This window comes from Protopterus annectens, chromosome 4.part0 (genome assembly GCF_019279795.1).
Source record: "Protopterus annectens isolate FY-2018-M chromosome 4.part0, PAN1.0, whole genome shotgun sequence".
Taxonomy (NCBI): Eukaryota; Metazoa; Chordata; order Ceratodontiformes; family Protopteridae; genus Protopterus; species Protopterus annectens.
In genome coordinates, this window is record NC_056733.1 from 689,887,909 (window position 1) to 689,906,402 (window position 18,494).

Here is an 18,494-nt window from a genome sequence, read left to right on the forward strand (position 1 = left end):
CATTGTCCTTAGTACTGTAAACTAATGTAGAAAGCAGGTCACAAATAAAGTGCAAAAGGTAAACATCATGTATGACAAGTAGATGGCATGCTTTTTTGCTGCTTTGGAAGTATACTGTGCAGGGCAAAAAGCTTAAACATGCTCTGATATGAACAAATAGCACCTAATTTTCTCCTTCATTTGAGGCACATTAGGTGGGTTATTTGGACAATGAAGTATAAGTTAAGTTCTCCACTATTATAAGTTAAGTTAAAAATCGGCAGTCCAAAACAAAACACTAGTAAGCATTCAACCTCTGCATATTATATATACATGTAAATTTTATATATATATATATATATATATATATATATATATATATATATATATATATATATATATATAATATACTCTGGAAACAATTTTTTTTAAAAATATTTTTGCATAATGCAAGAAGTCCATATTATAATAAAAGAAACATATCTATAACAAGGCAGAAATGCAGTGCATGGTCCACTTCTGAGTCAGCATTTAGGATTAAGAAACTTTAGAATCTGAATTGTAATTAAACATGGATGTGTCAAGCACATGTGCTTATCTGATGCAGCTATATGAAATCCCATTATTCTTCTTTCAACTGTCATTTTGGTAAAATTCTGTAAGCCTTAGCTTACAGCAATTTTAACCTCAGGGCAGGAAGAGTAAACTAGGAAGGTTTCAAACAGGTAGCACAAGTTGTTCTGAAGATTACGACTGGTGAATTCTTCCAAAAATGTAATTATCTATACAATATAAGAAGTCAAGAGTGGCATTTCCCAGCATTCTTTCTTATATAAGAGTTTCTGAAAAAAAATCTTCTTTACATCTTCGGGTTCATCTTCCCAAATTTGCATTATTGTTCTGGACTAACTCAGTTTTTGCAGAAGCTTTTCTTCTATCTGTCCAAACTGAACACTCACAGACATCTCTGCTATGAACCGCTCACAACCTTCTTTGGTCACCTGCTTGCAGTAGCGCAAATCTATTCTGCAGATGTTTCCACAGCGTTTGAAGTAGGTGAGGCACTGGTCAGTAATCTTATTGCAGTCTACAAATACAAAAATAAATGATGCAATTAAACAATTATATAATGCAGATTGCCAAGAAAATATGCTCCTTTCACACAGTAAGAAGCATATCCAAAATATCTTGTATAGTAACAATAGTAAGTTTTCAATTCAAAAGAAAAATAAGAAAGGACAACAGTGATGTTCCACAGATCTCATCAGGCAGTCAATACATACAAAACTTGGGACAACAAAGAGTAATATCCATAAAAATATTATAAAGCAGTGCTGGCCATGGATCCAACAACTGTTAGTTTAATTAGTGCTGAAGTAATGAGCTGAAAACAAGGATGTGTTCACAATTGTTTCTTGCCAAATACAACGCAAAACCTCTCTCTTAATTAAATGAATTGGTAAGGGAGAACAGTGTTTAAGCTATGAGGTTCAGGGACATAAACCTGCTTTTCAGCATGTTGTTTACTCAGTTCCCACATTACATGGGAATTAAAACATTCTATTCCTCTGCTCTGTCCCCGAAAGTTTTTAGTGAAATATCACTAAAATGCTATGGCACTAGGGTTCAATCATCCATGGCTGCTAGTAATACAGAGGAATTTGAACTTATGCCTAGTCCCATATAAGCAAATGTACATGAGGGGAAAATACTCCCAGCTGCCCCCACACTGTTGATGTTAACAAGCAACTCATGTATAATCTACTACTATGACATTCTTCCTACCCTTTCCCTGGGGGAAACACTCTTTGTTCACAAGTTCCCTTTATGACAGTACAACAGATGGATGCAGAACTTCTACTCCAACAGATATGAGAGGAATATAAGCTTCCTCATGAATGCAACAAACAGCTGTACTGTTCAACTATTATAACAGCAGAACAGAAGAGAGATCTGCTGAACATGACCCTACTACAAATGCACACTTTTAAATAAATCTGCATACAGTTGTACTAGAACACTCAAGGGCAAAGCTCCAGCAGATCACAATCAGAAAATGACAAGTAAATAGATAAACAATACATGGGCTACTTTCCATTTTAGGATTCTATCAGTGAACAGCAGATTGTACTAAAAACAAAAGTACAGTGGTATGAGCAACTCACCATAACAGTAGACGTTCAGTTGGTGAGCATCACTGCAGTAATGTTCCATGCTCAAAGGATTTTGCTGAAGGCACATATCTACACTTCTGGACTGACCTACAGTGCTTTCTTTAAACATTCCAATGACCACAAGTTTTTCACTACTAATATCAGCGGTCATATGACAAACAAGGACAGTACACTTGTTCCATCTTCATTTTTGTAGCAGAAAAGTGTTCATGAATGTGCCCTCAGCAGGGGCTCTGTTACACTCCTCCCTTTGAATATGCCAATGAACTTATGAAACAATGAATATAAGGAAAAGGGAACACTTAAAATTTACAGTGCTTTCTGTAAATGTGAATAGTATTAAGAAATAAGATGAACAGGAATTTTGGAGTGGTGTAATACATGTGATGTAAATGTAATTACATTAGAAGATACACAATTTTTAACAAATGAAGAAAGATTACAAACGGACTATGAGGAGGAAAGATAATCTGGAACTTGGGAAATGAGACATATTTTGGAATAGCCATATTCTGTAGAAATACAGTAAAGATATCAGATGCAACTTCAGCAAAACTGGGAAGATTAACCATTTCAGATTTAAAATGGAAAGAAACAGTATATAGAATTATAACAGTATATGCTTATACTAACTGCAAAAAAGGAAAGCTTATTTCATCAGATTTTAGACTATGTAGTGAAAAATGAATATTATAATAACAGGGGACTTTAATAGTGATGTAAGAGGCAAGTATAAAAAGAAAGGAAATGATATAAGAAAAATGTAAGAAGTTAAAAGATGTGGCAAGTTAAAGCTTTGGGACAAAAATTCATGGGCCATACCAAAAGGGGTATGTACAGAACTGAAATAGATTACATAGTATCAGAAGGTTTAGTTACAGGTAAAGGGAAGTAGTTGAAATAGGATTTTTGATCATCTTGAAATATGGCTATAGATAAAGGAAAACATGGAATATATAAAAATAGGCAAATGAATAAAATGATAACTCTGAAAGCATAGAATGAAGAAGGAAAGAGATTATTAATAGTTATGGAAAGATCATATTACTGTGAGAGCAATTTAAAAAATTGGTCTAAATGGTGGATGATAATTAAGGAAAAATATAAAAAATGTTTTTACAGTGGCAATATGATGTCAGAAAAGTAGAGAAAGAAAGATATAAAAGAACACATACTGACGCATTAGAAGATTTAGAACATAATGATAGAAAGTACTTTGACAAAGAAAAATAAGTGTATTTTCGAAATCAAGAAAAATAAAAAAATTAAAAAAATACCAGCAAAAATATTTTTACAAGGAAAAAGGGAAGAAGTACCAAGTTACTTAAGGAGGTTAGTAAAGGAAGATGGCAGTGTAATGACAGAAATAAAAAATGTAAAAGGAGAAAGAGAACTCAAGAAAAGATTATGAATAGTGTACTACAATATGCACAAGAAATATTTACAGAAAAAAGAGGACACTGAAAAAAGCATGGAAGTAAAAAAGTTAACAAAAAAGAGAATAAAGATTTGGTAAGGAGATTTCTTTACATGAGCTAGGTAAAGTATTTGGACAAGTAAATATAGATTTGTCTGCAGGTCCAGCTGGAATAGGGTACGAAATGTATAAAATTTAAGGGACTGGCAAAAATATTTTTTTTTAATTTTGAATGAATGGTTAAATGAGGGTTTTATGTATAAAGCATTATGTAGTGGAATACTTAAATTCATATGGAAGAAGGAAGATAGAAGACAAAAACTGGTAAGCAACAGTATTGAATAGTTATGATTATAAGATATTTATGAAAATAATACACAAGAGATTGGAAACTAAATTGGAAAATATTACGGAAGATAGCATGTACAGCAGAAAGGGGAAGAGTTGTCAAGAATTATTAATGATAGTTAGAGAAATTGTGAATGATATGAACAGAAAAGAAGAAGCAAAAATCATGATAGGAGACCTTAATAAACCATTTGACTCAACTGGACATGACCTCTTAATAATGAAACAATATAATATAAGTGAGAAAGTTTATAAATTATGTATGTCAGTGTGTAGTAATAATAAAGTAAAAGTACTTGTAAATGGCTGGTTAAGCCAATAGGTACATATGAAGAGTGGTATAAGACAGGGATGTCCAATGAGTTGTATACTCTATGCATTAGTTATGAATGTGATAGTATGTGAAATAAATTACAAAATAAAGGAGGTGGCTTATATAACACCTGAAAGGTTAAGAATTCCAGTTCTGTTAACATATGCAGATGACATTATAATAATTGCAAAAAAAAAAAATTTGGATAAAAGAGGTAATACTTTGCACAAATCAGTTTCTAAAGATAAGGATGACTTGATGATAAAGAGAAAAATAAAGGTTTAGGTGATGTAGTGAAGATAGGGAATACATTTTAAAATGAATTAATGAAATTTATGTGATAACTATAAAATTTAGGAATAAAGATGTAAGTAGAATGCAATAGGAAAAAACAATAGAAGAAATAAAGCAAATGTATCTTCTGGAGAACATATAAATTATCATTCAGAAAAACGGCTTACTTGATAAATTCAGTACTGATGGGAAAAATAGCATACTTAGCAAGTGCATTTATGTTACCAGCAGTATATGAAAAGGAATTATTACTGCAGATAATTTTTAATTTATATGGGATTCTAGATTAAACACAGTAAAAAGAGGAGGTTTGTATGTAAATAAAGAAGAAGGAGGTTTAGGGTTAATGAACCCAAAGGTATATGCTGCTTCATCAAATTTGTACAAAGTGTTAAAGTGGATAAATGAAAAAGATGAGAGATTAATAGTAAAACTGTATAAATATAAGTATGATAAATGTGGGAGTATGGTAAAAAAGAGTAAAAGAGAAAAGAAGTGTATAAATGAAGAAATAAAATGTTAACACAAAAATGCATAAAATAAAAATTGACGATATAGAGAAGATAGAAAAGTATGGTATAAGAATGTAATCATAAAACTTTATCATGTAAAACCATGGGAAAATCTAACAGATGAAAAATTAAAGCTATTAAAAATAAAAAATGGTGTAATCAGAAAGTAGACTTAAGATTTTTTGTAGAGACTGGTAATAGATAAACTGTCAGTAAAAGGAAATATGCCATATAAAAAGAAAAGTGACAGAATGTTTACACTGTCAAGAAGAAAGAATTATGGACCATGTTTTGAAATGTAAAAATAAAAAAGTTATGGGAAAACTATGTAAAGAAGATTTTTTTAAAGATATAAAAGAAGTGGATAAAATAAACATAGAAGATTAAATATAGATACAAGAAGAGAAGTAAAGAATATGTTAAAAAAACAGATAAAACGTTATTTTATGTTATATGGAATGAAACAATAAATGAAATTATGTTTAATGGTAAATTAATTTTAACAACAACATTAAACAAAATCCGATGGTGGTTATGGAAAAAGAAGTGGGGATCTAACAGGGATAAACATTTAGCATGACTGTAAAGGAAATATGAATATGTTTAAACAGGTTGCTATGTTTGAATATTTGTACATATGTAAATATCTGTAAATATGTAGCTATTTTGTAAATCACAGTTATTTTATATATAAATAAAGGACCCCTACTCTTTTTGATTAGTGCAGTGAGATCTTCTGCATCCATCTGAGCCACGACCAACTCAGGAAGATGGGGCCTCGTATTAACATCTCATCCAAAGGATGGCACACTCAGGAGTGCAGTGCCCTCTTATGCTGCACTGAAGTGTCAGCATTGGAAAATTAGTCCAACTACCTATTGTGAGAACAGAACCCACAACCATCTGCATCAAAGATGACTGTGCTACCTGTTGAGCTACCAAGATTGTTTTTCTAACTTCCTCTGACTGATTCTTATAGTTATCATGCAATATTTTATGTTGTCTCTTTTGGCTTTTTCCTGGTTAGGGGTCGCCACAGCGGAACTCCGGTCTGCTAGTGATTGGCAGTAGATTTTTATGTGCCAAGTTGCCAGCCCTGACGCACAACCTTCAATGAAGATACGCCCATTCACGCATGTCTCCACACAGAAGACACTCTAGCTGAGAATCAAACAGGACAACGCTACCGCAGCAGCACCACTGCAGTATACCATGCAATATTTTATATGCCCTACTAATTATCCCTTTATTAAGAACGGCTTTTATTCTGCAACATAATCTGGCAGTTAGTGCAGAAGGCTAAAAGTTCTGGCTAGTTAATGAGCTGTTTCCTGTTGTGAGGGTACAGGGTTTGATTCTTTCAAGATGCTGTTACCCCCCCCCCTTTAATATACTGTTAAACAAAACCTCCGATCTTTATCACTTTCTTCTCTTTCAGCTTCCATAATTCCAAAGGAATTCTATTTGTTCCTGGAGACTTCCCTGTTGATTGATTACACATCACCATAGTTATAGCATCTATTTATCTTTTAATTATTGACCCTCATCTTCCTCTAACCTTGGCACAATCAATTCTTCCATTAATATTTCCTTTTGAACCTTTCCTTAGCTAACTCATTTCTCTGCTCCGTAACATTTCTGAAATATCTCTAATACCTCTACGGGATCACTGGTTGTTATTCTTGTTGTAAGGCTCCATAACTTTGGCAGCAACCCCTTCTAATTTATGTTGCCTTAGTCATTTTGCTAAAAGTTTCTGTGCTTTGCAGTTAACAAAAACAGTTGTTTAACAGCAACCTTTCTAAATTCATGGACATAATGCACATACTCCCTTAGTTCCCTTTTGCATTCTGCAGACAGCTCCTTTTCTTATTATGTGAAATTCTTGTTATTCTGCAATACCATAACCTTTGTAAACAATTCCTATGACTTTTCCCCATCTTTCTCTCTTATTTCTACCATGACAAACTCCACTTTCATTCTGTCCTACTCACTAGCTAGCCATCCTAAAGATAATTCTGTCTTCCCCATAAACTCCAGAATCATCATCTCCACGACGCATTTGTTAAATGAATCTTTTTTCAACATGTAAGTAGGAAAATGCCAGTGCCTCATTTTTCATTCATTACCCTGCATCTTTATCTTAACTGTTATTGGTGCATGATCTAAATACGTTACTGGATGTGTGTCAAAGCTTTCAACTAATTACACATGCTCATGTGAAATATAATTTCTATCCAGTCTAGCCAAGTTACTGTACTTTAGGGAATAATAAGTAAATTCTCCATGCATTCCTACTGCTGAATTTATATCTTTCATACCAAATATTCTATTTTTTTTTTCAGAAATCTACCCTCTTTATTATATGAAAACAGATGTAATCCAGAGGGCGCGAGTGAAGTCTGGTGTCCCACCTGTGACCCAGAGGGTGACAGGACTAATAAGAAACAGAGTACAAAGGATTAGTCCAGATAAAAATCACTTAGCTAGCAGATCTACGAGACTCTCTCTCTCTCTCTGGTAACCTCCCTGTGGTAGGAATAAAGACATCATGTTTATGTTTTACGTAGATGGATGAGTGTTCTTGCTAGAATAAGAACACTTGTCATTCTACCTAATTAACTGAATTTATCTGGCGTAATCCTATGTATTCTGTCTCTTTTGCCATATGCTCCATTCTAGGCCCTCACATACACCTTCACTATTACAAATCAGGTTCTAGTCCCCTCCCATAAATAATAATCCCTACTAAAAGCTTATTACATCTCCTTTAATTCTCTTAAGATCCAATAGCAGTTTTAGGTAGAATATAAATGTATTGAGACCACTGAAAAAAACTGTAGCAATATAAAAGAACGACCAGCCAGTAATGCAAAATAGGTTTATTCAAACTCTGATGTCTCAGCCAAAGCCTTGAAGGAGTAAAACAAAATACAAACCACTTGCCTTAAACATAAAATACTTCACACTCAAATATTTAAATAAGGACTCTCCAATTACATTCCTCATTTAACCCACTAGGGGACAGGGTATCAAATTTTAAATTATACCATGACCCCCCCATTAATACTCCAAAACGTGCACGCTGATTGGCCAGCGTGCACGTTGTAAATCGACTTATACTAATGGAAAAAGGACCGGTCGGCCTGACTTTTTCCATTACTATAAGTCTCTTTTAAAACACTGCCTCGCTATGTTAAAAGAGTTTAACATAGCGAAACAGGTTTTAAAAAAGCAATGGAGATCTCCGTTGCTTTTTTTAAAGCTGTCTCGCTATGTTAAACTCCTTTAACATAGCGACACAGTGTGTAAAAAGCAACGGAGATCTTGCTTTCTCTGTTGCTTTTTTTTAAACCTGTCTCGCTATGTTAAATGAGTCTAACATAGCGAGACAGCTTTAAAATAAGCAACGGAGATCTCCGTTGCTTATTTTAAAGCTGTCTCGCTATGTTAAACCCATTTAACATAGCGAAAAAGGTTTAAAAAACGGAAAGCAAGATCTCGTTGCTTTTATTCGCTATGTTAAATGGGTTTAACATAGCGAGACAACTTTAAAATAAGCAACAGACATCTCCGTTGCTTATTTTAAAGTTGTCTCACTATGTTAAACCCATTTAACATAGCGAACAGTAAAAAGCAACGGAGATCTTGCTTTCTCTGTTGCTTTTGGCCACAGCTCTGATGTACTGCGTAGGCATACACAGTACATCAGAACTGCCGTGGATACCAGACAGCTGCGGAAGGGCAGCAAAGAGGCATTATACAATGCCATTATTTAAGAAAAGTAATTATTATCTTTTCTTAAATAATGTCATAGTATAATAGCAATAACCCACTTCTGGGTGTGGGTAATGCAGGATTTACCCACGGTTGTCTTTGTTTGGTCGCCAACCATGGGTAAATCCCGCATTACCCACACCCAGGCGTGGGTTATTGCTATAATCTAAACTGATTCTTTAAATAACAGTTGTTCCTTTATTTATGTCATATCAAACTTAAGAGATTTTTATTTTTCCAAAACAGTGCCCTGTAGTCCACTATCTCCTTGATGAAATATACTAAACTGCATGGCTATAGACCTTTCTATTTTCCTATTATTAATATTTCTAACATGCTCTAACAGCCTACTTTTAAAAGACCTTTTTTGTCTCCCCAATATAAAATTTGCTGCAATGGCATCTTAGGGCGTACACAATGCCCTCTGTATTACAACTAAATACATCACATACTTTAAAACACATATTATTAATTTTAGAGAATCCTTTAGTTAACATACTTACAAGCTTTACATTTACCACAAATGGATGTACCATATGTGGATAAAGTAGCTGTTATATTCACAGGGGGAGCACTAAACCTACCCCTCACTAAAAAATTATATATACTTTGTACTCTGTCTCTTTTGCCATATGTTCCATTCTAGACCCTCAGATACACCTTCACTATTACAAATCAGGTTCTAGTCCCCTCCCATAAATAATAATCCCTGCATAAATCTTATTACATCTCCCTTAATTCTCTTAAACTCCAACAGCAGTTTTAGGTAGAATATAAATGTATGCTGGCATAATCCTCCTCTGAAAATAACTTTTTACTACTACAAATCGACTATTATTGCTTTTTTTCCTCTTTTATCAATATTGGAGCTCTACAGCAATCAATGTTATTACTCACATTTTCATTTGTCCTGGATATCCTGACGATGTCCACATTGAAAATTTTTTTTGTTTTGCCAAATTCATGCACTCAGTTTTATGCCATGTGTCACCTGCAACATCACTTTTTGTACTCCACACTTTTTAATACAATTCAATACTCTTTGTATTCTGTCTATAACTATAAGGTCATTTACATTCCATGACAATATGGACAGAGTAGCTATTAATATAAAGCTATTACTCTCACCTACTATACATGATAGTTCTTATGAAGGTATTGTTTTTTTTTAGTCCACAAGCACACACTGATGTTTGGCAGGCTGATCTCTTATGTAGTTATGTCTTCTCTCCATTTGAACATATGCCACATTTTTCAAGACTTTTTGCTTCAATGAGAGATTTAGTCCTGTCCAAGTAGAATCTAAGTTCCCCTTTGTTCTGTGGATTGGGAAAGGAGGTTGGCAAATGAATGGACTGATTAAGAGCCACACTGGAAACCACCTTGGGCATGAAGGATGTATTGGTCCTGAGAGATACCCTGTCCGCATGAAAGATGATGAAAGGCTCAACTGCCATAAGGGTCTGTAATTCAGATATCCTTCTAGCTGATGTAATTGCTACAAGGAAGGCTGTTTTCCAAGAAAGAAATTTTAAGTCTGCAGTAGCAGCTGGCTCGAAAGGAGGTAGAGTGAGCTTCTCCAAAACAAAGTTAAGGTCCTAGGCAGGGGCAAGAGCTCTCCTGGGTGGTCTCAAGTTCTTTGCCCCTCTGAGATACTGCTTGAGCACAGGATGAGAGAAGAGGGGTGGTTCTGTGTTACAGTGAGCTGAAATAGCTGAGGCGTGGATTATAATAGAGGAAAACGACAGGCCCTTGTGAAGCATCTCAGCTAAGTATTGTAAAATCTGAGGTAAATTGGCCGCTGCTGTGCTCATCCCTAAAGATTGGTTGCAGGCACAGAATTTTTTCCATTTGTCAGTATAAGATTTTCTAGTACTAGGTCTTCTAGCCTCCAAGATGACATCCATCACAGGCTTGCTGAGGGATGATAAGGTTGAATTTAAGTGATTAGGCAGACTGCAAGGTTCAATGTTGGAAGCTGAGGGTGCAGAATTTGGTTCTCCTGCTGACACAGTAGGGAAGCTGTCTGAGGCAGATGCCATGGAGATACTTGCGACACACTGCACAGGAGTGGGTACTAGTGTTGGCGCGGCCAGTTTGGAGCAATCAAAATCATCCTTGGTTTGTCCTGTTTGTCTTTCAGCAGAACTTTGGAGAGCAGAGGCAGAGGGGGAAAAGCGTAGACAGATAGGTTTTTCCAGCAGAAGGAGACAGCATCCACTTTCCATGCTTGTTTGTAGGGAGTCCTTGTGCAAAACTTGTCCAACTGGTAGTTCTGGGGGGAGGCAAATAGATCCATGTCTGGGCTTCCCCATTTGTTTGTCAACATGTTGAAAATCCGTGGTTCCAGCTGCCACTCGTGTGGGTCCATGAGTTTTCTGCTTAGTCAGTCTGCCAGTGTGTTCAATTTTCCTGGTAGGGATTGAGCTTGTAAGTGTACTTGGTAGCTCAAGGCTGTGTTCCATAATGCCATGGCTAGTCTGCAGAGGGGGTAGGAATGTGTATCCCCCTGCTTGTTTATGTACCACATAACCGTGGTGTTATCCATCTTTACCAGTAGTTGTCCTGGATGAAGGTAGTCCTTGAAGGCTGTCAGAGCATTCTGTACAGCTAGCATTTATTTTTGATTGATATGTAGGTGCATTTGATTTGGGTTTCATTTGCCCTGAATGCACTTCCCTGCCAGGTGAGCCCCCCCATGCATAGTCTGATGCATCTGAAGTTAGGGTTTGGGTGGCAGGGGGTAGTGTGAATGGCAGTCCCTTGTTTTGGTGGCAGGCCTCTGCCCACCAAAGGAACTCCAGGCATAGACAAGGTATGATAGGAATCATTGTTTCCAGGCTGTGGCGATGTTGACTCCATAGACTTTTTAAGCACCACTGTAGTTTCTTCATATACAGTCTTGCATATGAAATTAGAAGAATGCAGGAGGCCATGAACCCCGAGGCTTGCAGTATTTGTCTTGCAGATAAGCAGGGTTTTTGTGGCCACTTGTTTGAAGTAAGTTACCAAATGAATTTGCTTCTCTGGCGTGAGGAAAACCATCTGGGCAGTTTATTCAAGCTTGCACCCAGGAATGTAATCTGTTGACAGGGTACCAGTTGTGATTTATTTTCGTTTATGGTGTAACCCAGACAAGTCAGAACCTTTTTTTACAAATGCCAGATGATTTAAAAGTATGTCCTGGTTGTCTGCCTGAATTAGACAATCGTCCAGGTATGGCTATATTTGAATATTTCTTTGCCTGCAAAATGCAATAACTCGAGCCAGGCACTTTGTGAATACCCTGGGTGCAGTAGACAAGCCAAAGGGCAGTGCAGAGAACTGATAATGCAAGTAGCCTGCTTTGAAGCATAGGTATCTTCTGCAAGATTCCCTGATTAGGATGTGCAGGTATGTTTTTTTTAAATCTAGAGTTGCCAACCAGGCATCTTTGCCTAGCATAGGAAGTAACTGGTGAAGAGTCAGCATCTTGAATTTTGGAATTTCCAGAAAAGTGTTTAGAGACAGGTCCAGGATTGGACGCCATGATTTGTCTTTTCTGGGTACCAGAAAAAGACTGGAATAGAAACCTTGCTCCTTTTCCTCTTCTGGTAATGGTTGGCAGGTCTGGCCACCCGCTTGGTGTTAGCAAGGTGTGGAAATGAAATTTGTATCCCTGGGACACTATATTTAAAACCCATTTGTCCTGGGTTATGAGTTCCCAGTTCTTTGCATGAAGAGCAATCTTTCCCCCCAAAGGGGTAGTTAAAAGGTAAGTGCTTGGTACTGTTAAAAAGAAGTCACTGAGACTGTTTACCATAGGGGGGTGTCTTGTTATTTCCAGATCTGGAAGTGGAGGCCCCCCACTGCTTAGTTCTAAGAGTCCCCTGGGACTAAAACCTGGGGTTTTTGCTGTGTCTGGGTTTGGCTTGAGAGTATCTAGAAGGGGCTGGAAAAGACCAATTCTTAGCAGGTCAGTGCCTACTAAATCTTGGAAGTTGTACTTGTAAGAAATCTTTAACAGTTTGCATAGATTTAGCTTTATCTTCCATCTTTTTTAGAACTTCTTCAGCCTTACTGCCAAACAGACAGTCCTGATTTAAAGGAGCATCAAACAATTTAGCTTTAACATGATCAGGCAAAGATTGCTCCTTAAGCCAAGCATGCCTTCTAAGCACAGACCCAGTAACAGCAGCCCTGCAGGAGGCCTCTAAAGAATCAAAACCACACTGCAAAGTATGTTTAACAACTTGTTCAGCAGAATGCATTAAATCCTGTAAATCTTTATTTTCCACACAATCCGGAATCATCATCATTTTCTATTTTAGCAGTCCAATAATATGCTGCTGATATTTTAACATATGAAATTGGCAGTTTAAAGCTCTGATTGCCAAGGTTTCAGAAGTATAAACCTTTTTACCCCATCTATCCAGCGCCCTGGAATCTCTATCAGAAGGGGTAGGATTTTTAGCAGTAGAAGTCTTAATGCCCTTGGGCCCTTGAGAAATGGTCTCTGGATCTGCAACAGGATTTTTGAAAAGGAACTTGTGGGACTCAGGAACCCTGTAGTATCTGTCAAGTTTACTAGGAGCAGGGAATCAGGGGCCAAACTGGATTCCGAGAACACATCATCAACAATGTCTAGTACAGGAGGTATAGCCAAAGGCCTATGCTGAGGTAAAAGAAGGAAATTCTTAAGCCTCTTTTTTGAATCAGAAACTTCCTGACTTTCCAAGTGGAAATGCTCCCTTAAAGTATGTAAAGTTTCCCCACAATAAAAATCCTCAGGAGGGGAAGCAGAGGGAATGGAATCCTCTGCATCAGAATCATCACAAGTAGGTATGGACAAATCCAGGTCATTAGAAGAGACCGAAGGAAACAATATCCTGATCAGAAGATTCATAATCAAACTCAGGCCTAGGCCTCTTGGGGGGGGGGGGGGGGTTGACTACCCCTGATTAGAGTACTTAGATCTTCAGCAATTTTGATCATTTGTTTTTTAGGCATAAGGGCCTGAACATGTGGCCTGGGCATCGTTTTTTTAGACACAGAATGAGATTTAGGCCGTAGTAATGAAGGCAGTGTCAATTTAATATGCAAGTCTGTAGGCCTGAATAGACCCCCAGAAGCCGGTGCCTGCACAGCGGCTCCGGAACCATCCAAGGTAGAGACATCCGCGGGTTCCATAGGTGAAGCATCTCGCGGCATACCGGACTCCGAATGGGTCTCAGTAGAGGCCTGCAAATCAGAATTAGCTGGTATCAGGGGCTGCGAAAGTGCCTCACTGAGTATCGGCAAACTGGTGACTGGCTTAGGAGAAGCGTCAATGACAGTTTTGGACCTCGGCAGCCTGTCTCGGTCTTTATCTTTGCGTTTTTTCAGAATCCCGGTAGTCGGATGGCTAATCGATGACATTTCTGGATAATTAAACCGGGAACTGAAATATTTAGAGGCAAAAATGTACCAACGACGGATAGTGCGCTGATTAAATAAAGCACAAAACCGACAGCAAGGTACGTCGTGGTCAGGGCCTAGGCAAGGAATACAGTACGAATGAAAATCTTTATGAGGTATTTGCTTTCCACAAGTAATGCAATTAACTTTTACTGACATCGGTAAGGAGCAAGAAAAAGTTTCCCCAATGGGGTACTTAGCTTTAAGTTGAAGACTTCGGTTCTGAAACACGAAAACGAAATTTTCAGGAGACGGCTGACCGGCACTTGCGAACTGCTTCTGCTTCAGGCACTGCACGGCAAGAAAGACTGATGTAATGGCATCGGCTGCATATTTTATACCCCTGACGATCTGACGTCATCGAAGGGACAGCAACTGACGCAGGACCCAAGACTTTGTTAATCAGGCCGACTGAGGGCAACCTGCCAGCAGATTACCCAAATGTAATGACTGCAACAGTGAAACACGAAGAACATCAGGGAAGTTTCCCTGTTGGTTAGAATGCTGTGCTCGTCCCTGGGGAAGCTGTTGCTGCCATTAGTTAACACGGTTCTCTCCATTTTTCCTGTCAAAAAGAAACAGAAAACTAATCATGCAACTCCTCCTCCTCAATTTTCTTTGGATAGAAGTAGTTTATTGGGTCTGGCTCAGTGTTTAATACAGGCAATTGATCCTTCTTGTAAAGTAGTTTATGGTAAAAGGAGGTGAGATTCCTCTCTTCCTGTAGAGATTCAAGATTCTGAATCTGAAAAGGAAGATGCATGGACAGATACAGTTTTCTTCCCTCAGATTTCTGATTCAGACTCAGAGGAGAGCTCAGTTTCTGATTCTCCCAGGATGTGTTACTGAATTACCTCTTGTGACACAGGCAAATTTACATTCATATAAAAGTAATCAAACTGCATTAACATCAAATATTATACTTCACATACATTGCTACAGATCATATAACCTAAGCAATATTACATAAAAAGGCAGGAATTGAATAATTTAACAAGAAACATATTTCTTAAACCATCACTTACTACATAGGCAGTCATACAGTTTTATAAATGAAAACAAACCACACACAAAGAATCCTAGTTTCAAGCATTTTACATCACAAACTATACTGAGTTACTCACACTCCCAGTTGCAAGCATTATACATCATTTACAATCTATTCAATTTTTCTCACTCAAAAATTACACAGCTAATTTAAGTTCCATCGCTTTTAAACCTCATTCTTCCCTTGTATGTATTGTTCCCACAATTCACATTTTTTCATATGTAGTTTGCTCCTACCCCTTTCTAAAGCTCTCAATTCCAGTTGTTTTATCTCTGTTGCTACATTCACTACTTCCAGTGTAGCTGGTTTAGATTTTGATTTCCATTTTCTAGTAATTGCTTTTTTGGCAGCCACCATTATTAGACACAGCCAACTCCATGTCTAGGCAATTCTGATTCTGTATCATAGCTCAGAAAAATCATCTCCCCTGTCAAACCAATCTGCCCACCCAGCATCTCTAATCCAGTCTTTTACATTTTTATACACTATTTCCAAACTTGACCAAGCAGCTATAGTTTTAGTTGATCCCATTGCTGCTAAGCATTTAATTAATTTCAGTCCTACTCTTTCTAATATGGACAGAAAAATTATTCATAGGTAATGGGAAAATAACAAACTTCGGCAAATTTGATTTTCAGAACTTTGAATTGTCAGGCTCACATGTTAAAGTTTATTCAGATAAGCTATGCATGTATAAGGAATGTTTTATATGAAGTTTCTTCTTGTGAGGAAAAAAGATCTGCTTTAAATAACTTATGTTTATTCTATTCCGCAGGTCACTACTCATTGTTTACAGTATGTGTAAGACTCTGTTGATGCTTCTTCCAGGGTTATGGTCACTGGTACTGTTTTAAGGAGGCGTGCATGGCTGGGCTAGAGATTTAGTGTTTGGTCATTTTGCTGTAGAGGTGATCAAAAAGTGTCATGAAAGGGGCAAGCTGATCCAGGGAATCTCAAAGATTTTTCAGCCCACCTTTTCCAATCTACTCATCCAATTTTTGCAAAAAAAAAAAAAAACAGAATAAACATTCAACATTCTCAACTCAACAAAATACAGGTAAACAAATATTTAAGAAGAAATGGCAAAGGGGTTCAAAAAAGAAGTCTCGAACCTCCCCAAACCAAGGACAGTCCAATAAGTATGAATGAATGTTCAAGAGACCTGGTGAACCTCTCCTAGCCTGACCCCTTTTTTCTTCTGAAAAGTTGAATTTCCCATTTTCTCCTTGGTAACAGTTAGTTTCAGACTAATAGGTTCTGAAAGTTGCTCATTAAGGTTACAGATGGCAGTGGGAGGAAATTCTTCCTTTCCAGGGGGTCATTCCTCATCTTCCTGATCAGACTGCTTCGTTTCCCCTGGTTCTTCATCACACGCCATCCCAAAGAATGACAGAACCAGTTCCTCCTTTTCACTTGGGAAAGGGCTTTTATTCTAGTGCCATAGAAAGAGAATTCTTATAAACCAGTTCTGGACCTTCCTTTCCTACACCTGTTTCAGACAGTGATCATGTTCAAAATATCACTTCACAGCCAGCACCTCTTCCTCTTTCAAGTTTCTTGGCAACACTAGAATTAAAAGATGCTTATCCTCACACTCCTATTCATCCAGACTTCAGACATTTAAGGTTTGTGTGCCTGGATCACATTATCAGTTTTCTGTGACTATCTAATGCACCAAGAGTCTTTACTGCAGGCTACAGGGTATCAACATTTTTCCATATTTGGACAACTTGCTTATCTTTGCACAGTCTTTGTTCAGGAAACTCTCTCGTGGCTGAGAGCTCTCTTACTCAAGCTGGGATTCCGCAAGATCATTCAAAGGTGGTTTCTTGACTCCTTCACACAGGACTGTGTTCCTGGGATGTAAACTAGAGACCTCAGTTCAAACAGCTTTTCTTCCATGGAAAAATAGATCTTTAGAGCTGTTTCTAAGACTTTCCCCCTTAGACTCTGGTTACTGCTCGGGAATACCTCAGGATTTTGAGTCTCATGACATCTATGATTCTCATGATACCAGTGTCAAGACTCCCAAGTGAAAAATATACAGTGGTATCTGAAATCTCTTTAGTTCCAGCATCAACACTCCATCTTTTGAAATCCCAGTGCTGGGAGTTTGCTGGACAAGAACTTTGTTTGGTGGAGACAACAGAGATCCTTAAATCAAGGTCTTCCCTTCTCCCTACCTGCTCCAAAGCAGTAAGTCACCACAGACACTTTCAACTTTACTTGGGGAGCAGTTTCAGGAGGGATAAAAGTGCAGGGGGTGTGGGACACCAAGCACAGATGCAAACACATGAATATTAAGGAGATGCTTGCCCTGATCAAGACACTCACCTCTCTGAACCACCTTTGGTCCCAGAGACCTCTTCAAGTGGTTACAGACAATATCACAGTCTTATGGCACATCAACAAGCAAGGGAAAATCCGGCTAGACTAATGGGTCTACAGTTACCAGAGTCCATGGTTAGGCCATTTTTATGTAATGGTACTACAATGGCGGTTTTACAGACTTCAGGAATGTAACCAGCAGAGAGACTTAGATTAAATCCATTAAGTGGGAGTTCAGAAAGGACATATTTGGCAGCAATAATCAGGTAACCTGGTACGTTATTGAAGCCCATGGATGAATTATTCTTACCTTTTGAGAGGTCTGAGAGTTGTTGTTCTACAGTAGCAAGGATTGTGAAACCTGTGGCTATAACTGTGGGTGGAGTAAACTTTGATAGCTAGGATATTAGCTATTTCTTTTGGGTCACACAGTACAGTATTTCTGCGGCCTAGCTCCAAACATTGTTGGGTGACAGTTCTTAACTTTCTGACATAGTTAAAAGAAAGATCCACAGTTATTTTTGATTTTAGTGGCTATTTTAAGTTCATACTCAACTTTGAGCTTCCTAATGGTTGCCTTAAGTTCTCTGTTAGTTTACTTGTGTGCTCACAAGGTAGGTATAGAATGAGACCTCTTATAAGAATTAAGCTGTTTATTTTTCGTTACACAATTTATTTATAACAGCATTCAACCACAAGGAGTTGTCTTTAAATTTCTCATATTTTCTTTGGACAGGGACTGCCTCATCAATATAACAATTTAACTGGGAGTACAATTCAGAGGTATAGGTAGCAGCTTTAGCAATGAGATCCTTGAGAGGAGGATTAGTGCAGAATTTACTTAAGTATCCAATAACTGAATAAGGTT

The 18,494-nt window shown here is 37.4% G+C and overlaps 1 protein-coding gene across 5 annotated transcripts in view; it reads right to left on the reverse strand.

The window, feature by feature from the left end:
• Nucleotides 1–395: 395 nt before the first annotated feature.
• KDM2B (lysine demethylase 2B) overlaps nucleotides 396–18,494 on the reverse strand; it is a 3,837,686-nt gene continuing 3,819,587 nt past the window's right edge. For all 5 annotated transcript variants that reach the window (XM_044068658.1, XM_044068655.1, XM_044068654.1 and 2 more), the window contains one exon: nucleotides 396–1,066. In XM_044068658.1, the coding sequence (XP_043924593.1) occupies nucleotides 885–1,066 (182 nt within the window). In that variant the 3' untranslated portion in view covers nucleotides 396–884. The remainder of the gene's footprint in view (nucleotides 1,067–18,494) is intronic.